The sequence below is a fragment of the Ictalurus punctatus genome, chromosome 28 (genome assembly GCF_001660625.3).
Source record: "Ictalurus punctatus breed USDA103 chromosome 28, Coco_2.0, whole genome shotgun sequence".
NCBI lineage: Eukaryota > Metazoa > Chordata > Actinopteri > Siluriformes > Ictaluridae > Ictalurus > Ictalurus punctatus.
Genome location: NC_030443.2, coordinates 18,884,848 through 18,897,336, shown reverse-complemented (window position 1 = coordinate 18,897,336; position 12,489 = coordinate 18,884,848). Strand labels below are relative to the sequence as shown.

The window sequence follows — 12,489 nt, the reverse complement described above, 5'->3', positions numbered from 1 at the left end:
TTTTCCCATTGGCGTTATTGGTGTACGATGGTCTCAGTGGAGAATATTGGTGTATGAAGGTGATCTAACGGAGAAGGCCGGTGTTTATTGGTGTCTTTAAAGATGGTGACGGTGTTAATGGAGAACGTCGGTGTTTGAAGGTGTTTTCGTGAAAAACAGCTGTTTCCTCGGCATTTGTTGGTGAAAGTCCGTGTTAAAGAAGCTGGTTTTCTGATGGTGGGTCTTACCAGGACTTTTACTTTTAAATACTCGAGTACTATTATTTTTATACTACCGGTCAACCTCCCACTTAATTGTGATGAACATTTTAACTGTGAAGCCACGTGGTGAAGAGTCGTGTAGTTAAAACGCTGCTCAGTAAGAACAGCTTAGAGCCAAAAGGGCATTCATTTCTGAAACACAATCATCATAAACACCATTATCCTAATAAATGTAAGTCTGCCGGAGTTTGAGCCGAAAACAAACATCAGCTTCCGAGAGTAATAGCTGGTAGGAGGCAGGAGAACAGAACGACTTTGTAATTTGTAGGAAGTTGGCGTCGTTAGCGTGCTCGTCGTGTTCAGGCTGCTGATTTTTACTGCCCTGCTGAGGACCACTCGCAGACAATAATTACCAAATACTGCAGAGCGCTCCACAGCTCTGAAAATAAGATCACCCTGGTTCTTATTTTTTTTCATTTTGCCTTTACAGCCCATTAACTCCACACTCACACACTAATTAGGAAGCCATCACTACCATTTTCACACTCGCTAGAATTAATCAGGATCGAAACACTGCCCCGGTCCGAAAAAACGAACAAGTAAATAAACAAACTTCTGAAGCATATAACGGGGGGGCGGGGGGTTTAGATGTGTGAAGTGTCTGAGCCACGGGATGTGCCCTGAACATGGAGGCTCCTGCTGTAGCTCGCTATTCCTAACAAGAGGAAGATATGGAGTGAGTGAGAGTGACGTGCTCCATTACAGACCCTCAACTCCGGCGTCTGGATGATGATCACAGACTCCTCGGACTAAAGCATTACTGTATTTATATATTAAAAATAATAATTTCTTGATGAGAGCCGGTGATTTTCTCTCTGTAGATCATGATCTATTCAGTGGGTTCTCCTCGTCTAAACTTTGCCTAACAATACAGAGCTAAATACGATTCGGTTATTTTCATATTACTTTAAAAAAAAAAAAAAAAACCCTAGGTACGGATAATGAGATTTATTAGCTTGTTTTTTTTTGTTTTTTAAAAAAAAAAAAAAAAAAAAACACATAAGAAACAGCACATCTCTTTCATTATATTTTATTTGAAGCTGGTCATATCAACGTGTCGCAGGACGGACTTTCCCCTTTAAATTAAATTCACAATTTATTCAGAACTCATGCAAGGTATTAAAAAAAATAATATCCTACACATTCTCACAAAGCTTCATGGGAAAAAAAAAAAAAAAAAAACCCCCGTGAGGAAGCGAGAAACGTCTGACGCCTCAGTCAGAATCAGTGTGTTTACCCTTTAAGCCTAATTCTCTGGAAACCCTGTATAATCCACACACTGACTTACAGTACAGAAGTGAACATCTGACCATAAAGCACAGGCGTGTGAATGACGGCGTTCTGCTGGACAGCGGTGGTGTTTGAAGGGAAAACGGTGGTGATAGCTGGCTTTTTATAAAGAAGGGTTTTTTTTTTATTGGTGGCATTTTCATAGAAAACTGTAGAAGGTATATAGAGGTGTAGAAGGTGTATAAAGATGGAGAAGGTGTATAGAGGAGAAGGGGTACAGAGGTGTAGAAGGGGTACAGAGGTGTAGAAGGTGTATAGAGGAGAAGGTGTACAGAGGTGTAGAAGGGGTACAGAGGTGGAGAAGGGGTACAGAGGTGTAGAAGGGGTACAGAGGTGTAGAAGGTGTATAAAGATGGAGAAGGTGTATAGAGGTGTAGAAGGTGTATAGAGGTGGAGAAGGTATACAGAGGTGGAGAAGGTATAGAAGGGGTACAGAGGTGGAGAAGGTGTATAGAGGAGGAGGTGTATAGAGGTGGAGGTGTATAGAGGTGGAGAAGGTGTATAAAGATGGAGAAGGTGTATAGAGGAGGAGGTGTATAGAGGTGGAGAAGGTGTAGACCATGTAGAAGGTGTTTTGATGGAGAATGTTGCTGCTTGACGGTACATGTCGGGGTATTATAGTGTTCTAATGAAGAACATTGGTTTCTCATGAGGTTTTCATGCTTGTTTTTGGTGATCGAGGGTGTTTTAGTGGGTGTTTTAGAGGAAAATGTCGGTGTTGGCCGTTTTTTAAAGAATCTTAGTTTTATCGTGTCATTTTCCTGGAGAATGCTGGTGCTTAAAGGCTTTTTAAATGAAAACGCTGCTGCTAGTACGCCGTTTGTAATGATTTTGGTGATATTTTCATTGGGGGCGTTGGTGTTTCCTGAACTTTCACACCGAATGTTGCCGTTTCGTAGTATTTTCACGGCCGTTGTTGGTGTCTGATGTTGGTTTAATGGAGAAAGTCGGTGTTAATATGCCTTTTATAAGAATGTTGGTTTTTGGTGGTATTTCCATGGCGATTGTTGGTGTTTTAATGAAAGCGCTGGTGTTACTGAGTCTTTCTATAAAGAATGTTGATCTCTGGTGACATCTTCAGGGAGAACGTTGGCGTGTCGTTATGTTTTAATGGAGAATGTCGGTATTTGAAGGTGCTTTAATGAAAAACGTCAGTGCGAGTAGGTCTTTTTCGTAAACTGTATTGTATTTTCATTGGCATCGTTGGTGTATCGATGGCCTTCAGTGGAGAACGTTGGGGCTTGAAGCGATTTTAACGAAGAATGTTGTAGCTTTCAGAAAGAATTATGGTTTGTGGTGGTATTTTGAAGGACGACGCAGGTGTCTGTCGGCCATTTTAACTGTAAACGTTGGCGTTTGATATAGTTTTACTGGAGACTGTTGGTGTTTGAAGGTGTGTAGATGAAAAAAAACGTAGCTGGGCTTTGTTAAAGGATTGGTCAGCGCCGGGTTTTAAAACGCGACCGAGATTTCAGGCCGTGAAACTACGGAAGTCAGTTTGACCTCAGAGTATTTTTATTTAGCTTTAACGTGCGCAGAGATCCCAGTTTCCAAAAACGCTAATCTGATTGGAGAGTGTGAGAACAGCAGAGTTTCCGGCAACTAGCTTCTCCAACCGGCAAACGTCTGAGAAGACGACCTAGAACAAAATAAAATTAACAAAACAAAAGAAATATAAATTTTCGCTTCTCCACGCATGCATTACTCTATGACTCTAAAGACATCAAGAGTCGACACATGAGAATCCCCGAGGAATCTAGCCACAAGTAAATGCTATAAATTAGCACAAAGCCCAAAGACGGCTGAAAAGGACAGGGGGGGGGGGGGGGGGGGGGGGAGAAAAAAAAAATACGCGTGGCATTCTTTTGGTAGATTTCTTTTTTAATTTTCTCTTTGCATTTAAAAGTACGTTTCATCACTCTGAGCAAAACCGCGTGTCCGATACGAATATATCATCAGTGTTGACTGGAATGCTGACTTACTGATTGGTATTCGTATTCCCGAAGCCCCCGAAACCTTTAAAAAACAAAAAGGAGAAAAAAACACAACAAATAAGCAATACATTTTAACTTGACATCACGTGCAAAACGAGTAAGCGTGCACACACACACACACACACTTGTGTATTCAACAAAACAAAAGCTGATTTAAAAAAAAAAAAAGAAAAAAAAAAGAAGAAACAAACCCCGAAAAACCCTCCTGTCCCACCAGTGAGCGGTGACACGGTAATTAATTACAGTGTACACGGTTAAATTACCGACGTGTCCCACATTCACTCTGCCTCGACATCACACGCTAAAGCTCGAGCGAGCGGCAGGGTTTGTCGGAAAAGCTCGTGTTGTAGCAGCGTGTAATTACTGTAAAGTTTCTACGATGTTCTCCCGGTCTCGTCGGCCACGTCTCTTCTTTCACAGAAGCCACGGGGACATTAGGCTCGGTGTTCCGTTTGAGTTTTTGACGACGTCCTGATGGAGAATTCTGGTGTTTGTCGGACTCCAACGGTGAGCAACCGCATGGAGTGGTGTTTAGAAAGAACGGATATGTTGGTGCCACACGGTGTCATTATGACAGAGTGAGTGATGGGCTTCGTTGGCGTGTCGATGGACTTTTAATGAAAGCCGCCGGTGTTGGTTGGAGTCGTGACTGAGAACGACGGCGTTTGGATGGAGAACACGGATTTTTGCTGGCCTTCAATCGTGGATATCAGGGTCTGAAGGGGTTTTGATGGACAATGTTGGTGTTTGATGGGGCATTAATGAAAAACGTCACTCACGGGTGGTTCTTCGTGTTCTGATGGAAAATGTGCCATTTGTCAGCCTTCGATAGAGAAGACTGGAGTCTGATGGTGTTACTGGAGACGACGGTCATGTTTCATGGTGTTTTATGGTAAATCATGGTGTTCGTTAGTGCTTTAATGGGGGGGGGCATCATTATTGGTCAATACTGGTCAATGTTGCAGTTTGATGGTGTTGTGATGGAGAATACTGGCCACCGACGGTTTTTCTGATCGAGAATGTTGATACCTGATAGTGTTGTGATGGATAACGCTGGTGTTTCGTGATGAATTCTGGTGTTTGACGGATGAAATAATAATGAAAAAAATCTTTAAACGTTCAAATGTTGGTGTTTACAGGCGGTCAAGAGTGAATACTGGTATCTAATGATCTTTTAAGGTGAATTTTTTTTTTTTTAATTGCCATTTTAAAAAAAAATGGTGTCTAATGAAAACTGTTTTTTGTTGGTTGTTGTTGGTCAGTGCTTCGGTGGTCAACACGGTCATTCTGTGGCGTTTTACTGATAAGTGTTGGTGTTTAAAGCTGTTTTGGTAGAGAAAACGTTTTGGATGGAAAGTGTTGGATAGTGTTTTGGAGGTTAGTGTTGTGTTTGTTGGCCTTGAATGGTGAATGTTGGTGTTTTGTTGACGTTTCATGACGAATGTTAGTGTTGGATGGTGTTTTATCGCTCCTTGATGATGATGATGATGATGATGGCATCCTAGTGTTTTGATGGAGAATGTTGGTGTTTTAAATGAAAAGAATGCTCCCTGTTGGTTGCTGGTGGTCAGTGTTGGCGTTTGATGGCGTCTTGATGGAAAATGTTGGTGTTTGTTGGTGAAGGTTGGATTGATGTGCACTGAGCTTAATGAAACCCAACCCAGTGCACTAATAAGCAAACTGCTGTCTAGAACACTAATGCGAGGGTCAGAGATTTGTATATACAGCTTCTATCCTTTATATTTTTATCTATAAACGGGCCACTTCATCCTGGCGATTTAGTCTGGAAGATTTACAGCTTGGAGGAATGTTGGTTAATAAGGAAGCTTACAACTCTCTCATAGCCAAACGACACAAACCGCGGCATGAGGGACAGAGAGCTTCTTCTCGTGATATTTATTTCAAACTTATGGAGAAAAACATTGAGGGTTGATGAGCTTTTATCTGAGCGATCGGGCCGTTCCTCTGGCACGGCTTTCCGCTTCATTCCCCCCATTATAATAATGAACAACAGGGAGGCGTCAAATGTTGAGGCTCAGACAAATGAATCTATAAAATCGTCTGCATTAGCATTAATGTCTGTACCGCTGCTTGAAAAGAAGCGCAGGCTCTCAAAGTGAGAGAAGGAAGAACGATAACGGCTCCGTGACTGGGAAAGAGGCGTTTAATAGAGGCCGAGAGAACATCTCTCAGACTCGTGTTGCATGCTAAATGTGTAAACGTTCGGCCGGCAGGTCGGGGTTAAATCCGTCGACGTTAGAATGACTGCTGGGTGTGAAACAGGTGGCGTGTTGGTGCGAACTCACCTCCGGAAGAACCGAAGCCTGAGAACCCGCCGGTCTGACCTCCGAATCCCGGGCCCTGCTGAGCCAGATTACCGAAAGTCGGCGTGCTGTTCTGAGTCGCCAGACTGCCGAAGGTGGGGCCACTGGGGGGGGACGCAAAGCTGGAAATGTGGAGGAAAAAAAAAAAATTAAAAAAAGGGGGAAGGAAAGAAAGAAAGAAAAAAGTTAACGTACTACGAAAAAGTCAACAAGAGCAATTTCTAAATACTGTATTTATTACTATTTAAAAGAAATAATAAAAAAAAATGATTAAAAACAAAACAAAACAGACTTGAAAATAACAAAATAAAAATAAATAAAAACAAATACAGATAAAATAATATAATGCGATAAAACTCTCCCACCTGCATTGTGTAGAATATTTACAATATCATGTCTTTAATCGTCATGGTTATTAGAACAAAATCTAAATTTCGACACCTTTTTCCATTTCACCGACTTCCCTAGCGTCAGTAGTGTTATTCAGCATTAATCTGGCATTTTTATCCAAGTTATGAAGAGCTTTGGAGTCAGAAAATGGAGGAAATTGTCATTTAAGGGTGACGATATGACCTTTGGGTGCGCAAAGACTTTTATTCATTTATTATTTTAGGCCAAAGTATCATTTGGTCCAAATTTTTTATTATTAAATCTAAATCTACTCTTCCTTCTAACGCATACTAAAGCGTCCTGATGTTTTATATTTTATATATATCATACACACACACACACACACACACACACACACACCATGCAGGTGATGAGCGTTGTACTTGCGTTGGACAGAAATACCCGTGACCTCTGCCCCCGATATAAGAGCCAATATTTGGCAGCTGAGCTTGAAAGCGTCTGAGACGAGGCATGAAGGTGTTTAATATAAACATGAGCGGCTTTAACGAGTGGAAAATGTTAGAAGCCAGTCCAGGAACGAGAGAGAGAGAGAGAGAGAGAGAGAGAGAGAGAACAACACAGGAACAATGTAGAATAAATACGTAAAATGGAGTGTCTGTGTCCAAAGCAAAAACACACTCAAGTGACCAAACGTCTGAAAAAAAAACGTTATATAGAGAAATAAAGCCGTTCCCGACGTCTTGCCCACTTTCGCGTTAGGAAATAAATATTCCCCAAACGCTTATGAGCGAGACATCAGCGGTTTATTTGCAGAATAAAACTCAGGGCCAGACAGTCAGAAAAACGCTGAGGGGGGTGTGTGTGTGTGTGAGTGTAATCTGAAACAGGTGCATGAGCTTGGGATTATCTTTCCATAATCTAACCCCTGCACCGGTCCACCGCTCCGAATTAAACGCCTTCACGTGGAGCGCCGGAATGCGAGGAGACGAATGAGCGCTGGAATACACCAGAACAATCGCTTATTATAATCCGTTATTATTCCCACGTAATCTCAAACAACTATATAAATTTTATTTTTTTTTCCTCTCTACACAATCTAATCTAAATCAGATGAGACTTTTCAGTGACGTAATAGATTAAGAAATAAACGTGGAATCGGCGAACGTGAATCACATGGACTGTGTTTTCCCGTCATAAGAGGATAAACGTCCCTCTTAATACAGTACATTTGATTCACCTCGCCATTTGGCTTGGTCCAAAAACAATTAATACGCTTAAAGTCTGAGATCACGCAGCAAATAAACAAACAAACGAACAAATAAATAAATAAATCAGGCAAACATGAAGCTCAAAAGCTCAGCAACTCTGAAAACGCCTAAACATCAAACAGCCGCTTGCACTTAAAGTCACTTTACAAAGTCTAAATCTCCTCTGTATTTTCGCTAGAGTAAAGTATTGGCACCCCCAGCCGTGTTTGGGTGCACAGGGATTAGGCGAACGTTTGCGCCTCTAAGTATTGGCACCCTTGCGTTGTGCGAGCGTGTGCTGCCGTTAACGAGTTCGCCGTCTCGTGATTAAGACTTCACTCTAAAGGCTGACCTGTACTGGCGAGATGGCCGCCGGGCGTATCCTGCAGTCATTTGGCGTGTCGCTAGTGCACATCCTCAGAAATTACCGCGAAGTGTTCGTGCGTGTTGCCATACCGACGTACATACCGGATGCAGTATAAGCACCGTGTGACGCCATGCCCACAACTGACTAAACCAAGTAACGTTGCGTCTCAAATCGCTTCCTTATGTATTACTCTAGACCATTACTGTTGTAAGGCTCCACCTAATAACCTCCAGAATAACCGGTCCTACTTTTGGTGTTTGGTGGAGAAGCGCGACATGACACCAGAATGTCAGAAGTGCTGCCGTGCTGAAGTGGAGCTCCTGCGGTGTTCGTTTTCCATTAATGGTTGGGGGGCAAATACATTATGCAGAGCAACAGATGGGCTCCAGTCAGTAACAGTACACTCATCGAGTGACCTGCAGGGTGAATTTATAGGGCAGGGAGGACGGGAGGATGTACTGGAATGAAAAGACGGATGGGAGAAAAGGAAGGTTGGAATGGATGGAAGGAACAAATGGATGGATTGAAGGACTGAAAGAAAAATGGATGGGTTAAGGATTGAACAGAGGAACGGACTGAAATAATGGATGGGAGCGACAGAAAGAAGGAAGGGAAGGGACGGATGGATGGAAGGACTGAAAGAAAAATGTATGGGCGTACGGAAAGAATGGAGGAACGGATGGACGGATTGAAAAGAAGGAAAGAATGGACAGGATGGAAGGCAGCAACGGGTGGAATGAAAGAAAGATTGGATGGATGGATGGATGGATGGGAGAAAAGATGGTCGAATGGGTTGTGAATGAACTGAAAGAATAAACAGATTGGTAGACTGAAAGAACAGATGGGTGTAAAGATTGAAAGAATGGATGACGTATGGTAAGAAAAGGAACAATGGATGGATGGACGATGTTTGGATTGAACGAATGGACAAAGACAACGGATGGCATGAAAAGGAGAGATGGAAAGACTGTGTGGATGGAAAGAAGGAAGGAAGGAAGGAAGGAAGGAAGGAAGGGATGGATGGTAAGGCTCGACATGTAGATCGATCGATAGAGTCGCGTATGAAGAAAGAAATGTAAATATGAAAATGGAAACACGGATGAAAGAAGGAAGATAAAGAACGACAGAAACGTTCCTGCACTCAGCGTTTCATTTCCCAGTTTTTCGTCCGTTATTTGTGTATGAGTGTGTCAGTAATATCCGTGCGTGAGGTAAAGCGCGTACCCGAATCCCCCGACGCTGGCCGCTGACGTTCCCTCTCCGAAAACTTTGGCCGTCCCGGAGCCCAGAGGACTGGTGAAGGCCGGAGCCGAGCCGAACGTGGCCTGACCTCCGAACGCCGGAGATCCTCCAAACGAAGGAGGGCTTCCGAACGCCGGGGCGCTTCCGAACCCACCTACAGGAAATAAAACAAAACACCGCAAACAAATCATTCAAACTCTTTCAGCATGAAGACGTCATAAACGTGACCGTTTATTTCTTACATTTATTTATATTTCTGATCAAAACGCTAATGCAGATCGATTATTCACACAATCGATTCTCATTACTGAAATAAAAACTGATCAAGCAATGTATTCATTATCAAAACTCATAACTAATATAAACATAATATTCATAATTATTATTAATGCACGGAAAAAAATTCTAAAAAAACTTTACAATACGGAAAACAAAGTAAATAAGCGTCAAGCTTTGGGGAAAGCTCGGAGAGTATAATAAAAATCTTTAATATTCATTATTACCTTATTATAAATAATTTTCGATATCATCATCATTTTATTTTCTAATTAGTTAAAAAAAAAAAAAAAAAACGATGAAAGTGTTTATGCAGATGATTCTTATAACGAAACAAAACAAAAAAAGATCCAGACATTCACACTCTGGTGTCGTGTTCCACACGGAGTGACCCACGGCCATTAAATAAGCGTCTGTGTGCACTTTAGCCTCGGATAACACTCTAATCTCCGAGAGAGAGACAGAGAGAGAGAGAGAGAGAGAGAGAGAGAGATAGAGAGAGAGAGAGAGAGAGAGAGAGAGAGACGCAGAGGCGAGCGCTGGAGGCGGTGTTGTACAGAAGGCGTTCCCCGTCGCTGTGTACTGATCTGTAACTCCACTCGTTTTGGACAGAAAGCCGGGCTGTGTTCTGAAATTACAGCCAGCCTCCGCTCACACCCCGCTGAATAATTGATCGAGCTTGTGGAATCGAATTATGCTCCCTCTGGATCAGCGCCATTAACGGCTAAAAAATGAGACTCTCCCGTAATTACGTGTGACGAACGGCCTGAATTTATAATGTGCAGCGGCACAGGATGGAACCCGCTCCCAGTTTCCCGGAATCAATCATTATAACGGCCTTGACCCGCTGAGCTGTACCTGTTTTAGCGGGAGTGGAGAACGATCCGAACCCCTGCGCAGCTACAGAACCTCCTCCGGCGCTGAACGTCCCGCTGGGCTTCTGCTCGCCGAACGTCGACGCTCCAAACCCGAACGTCTTCGCTCCGGTGTTCCCAAACAGGTTCCCACCTGTAAACAAACAAACAAACAAACAAACAAACCAAACAATCAACCATCACGTCACATCGCTTTCAGCTTAATGACGCTGTAAATCACACAGGTCATCACGTCTCAGCACACACTACTGCTCCCACGTATAAATCATAAAACACTGAGCAAGTTGATTACTTCCCAATAACGGCATGGCTGTTACAAAGTGCTGACACTGGAGACTCCTTCCATAAATGAATTAAAAAAAAACAAACAAAACAGTAACATAAACATCCCTGTGTACGAGCTGTTGCTATAGAAACGATAACGCATAAGAACACGCGCATCGATATGAAGCTGCAGCAGCGCTGTGGTATAAAATCAGGCTGAAATGTGAACTTGTGGCCTAATAGAGTGCAAACGGTTACAGACTACAGCGTGCTGAAGAGTGAACGCTATTCTGAGAAACGGTGCCTCCCCTCACGTCAGCGCCTGTCTAAACCTTCTGCAGCCGAGCTACGAAAACATCCACACTTTATCCTCCACATACCAACACAGCTATTTATTCCTCCAGTCATTAACTCGGTGTGTGTGTGTGTGTGTGTGTGTGAACAGCAGCGTTTCCATCCTGTCTGTCTGTACGCTAGGAAAGGTGTCATAAGAGTCGGCATACGGATCGGCAAAACAGTAATTAGTGCGCCATTAAACCAAGACGCTCACGGATAATTTTGTAAGAGGAAAAAAAACCCCCAGCACACTCCAGATTGTGTGTTTCTACGAACCCCCCCCCCAAAAAAACACACTTCGCTACGCATTGTGCCGCGTAACTGCAAAAAAAAATTCAGATTCAACAAAATATATTTAAAAAGAATAATCTTTTCTCTTTTAAATCCACGTATTATTAGTCGTAGTGATTATGCGGTGCGTCTGCCGTGCACGCCCCAGTGAACGAGCGGTTACTATAGAAACGGTAACGTATTGGAGCGAGCGCGTTAACGTGAACGCGTCCGAACTCTTGTCCGAGAGCGCCGTTCTACAGAAATAAGAAAAATAAACGTAACGAGGGGTCAGAATATCTCCTAAAGTCATATCATGACACAATTGATGACAGTATCGATATTACATGGTCGTATCGCCCGGCCCTACTCTCTAGTCCCTCGATCGATCAGGATAAGATTTCCGGGCTCTAGAACCCTGGCAGAACCGTCACCTGTTTGATTGGTTTGACCGAAGGCGCCGGCGTTGGCGAACGGGTTTTTGTTGGCGGCGTCTTCGCTCGGCTTGCCTCCTAAACCGCTGAAAAATCCTCCGCCAGAGGAGCCGGAGGAGTTGGAGGCCCCGGAGCCGAACAAACCTCCGCTGGACGCCGGCTGTCGGGAGGAGAAAAAAAAAGCAGAGGGTTAGAGGAGGAAATCTGTTGCACGCCGTTTTAAACCGTGAGAGTTAAACAATAATAATAATGGATAATAATAATAATAATAATAATAATAATAATAATAATAATAACAACAACGACAAGATTTAACACTTTACCTGGCCAAAGATGCTGTTGGTGCTCGGCTGCTGACCAAACACAGACGAAGACGAAGTGCTGCCAAACGCCGCTAGATTGGGAGAAGAAAGAGAGAGAGAGAGAGAGAGAGAGAGAGAGAGAGAGAGAGAGAGAGAGAGAGAGAGAGAACAGAGTGTAATGAAAACTTTTTCCGCCTCAATTTAAATGCTGTTAAATATATATATTTATATATTTTTAAATTCACGATGCTAAGCTGTAATCTTATCTTTGTCAAATTTAATACATGCCCTTCAGACGCCTTCGTTTGCGCATGTGACCCCCGTTCCAGCTTTTTACCCAACGATCATAATCATATATAAATAACTCCATGTGCATTGACTCCGCCCTAATCTGCATATTCATGAAAACAAACACGCGAGCCCGGAAGTGTCGTTTTGTCCATTTAAAAGACACATTTTCCGCAAAGTAATAACTGTTTTCAAAAAGTTTGCACGTTTTTACATGAGCTCAAACTTTTAACACGTCGGAGCCTAAATATTAAAAGCGTTTATACGTTTTTTTTTAAGGGATTTTAATGGCAAACATGATCAGAAATTGTAACGTTTTGAGCGGCGAGCGGAACGTGTATACGTTTTAACGAAAACGAGGGTTTCAAC

At 42.8% G+C, this 12,489-nt stretch overlaps 1 protein-coding gene across 2 annotated transcripts in view; it reads right to left on the bottom strand.

Annotated features, from left to right (window-relative positions):
- Positions 1-1,274: 1,274 nt before the first annotated feature.
- Positions 1,275-12,489, bottom strand: part of nup214 (nucleoporin 214) — a 28,395-nt gene continuing 17,180 nt past the window's right edge. For both annotated transcript variants that reach the window (XM_017460138.2, XM_017460139.3), the window contains exons 31-37: positions 11,854-11,924; positions 11,531-11,690; positions 10,210-10,359; positions 9,058-9,229; positions 5,851-5,990; positions 3,533-3,566; positions 1,275-3,189 (exon numbers count right to left, since the gene is read on the bottom strand). In XM_017460138.2, coding sequence (XP_017315627.2) covers positions 3,153-3,189; positions 3,533-3,566; positions 5,851-5,990; positions 9,058-9,229; positions 10,210-10,359; positions 11,531-11,690; positions 11,854-11,924 — 764 coding nt within the window. In that variant the 3' untranslated portion in view covers positions 1,275-3,152. The remainder of the gene's footprint in view (positions 3,190-3,532; positions 3,567-5,850; positions 5,991-9,057; positions 9,230-10,209; positions 10,360-11,530; positions 11,691-11,853; positions 11,925-12,489) is intronic.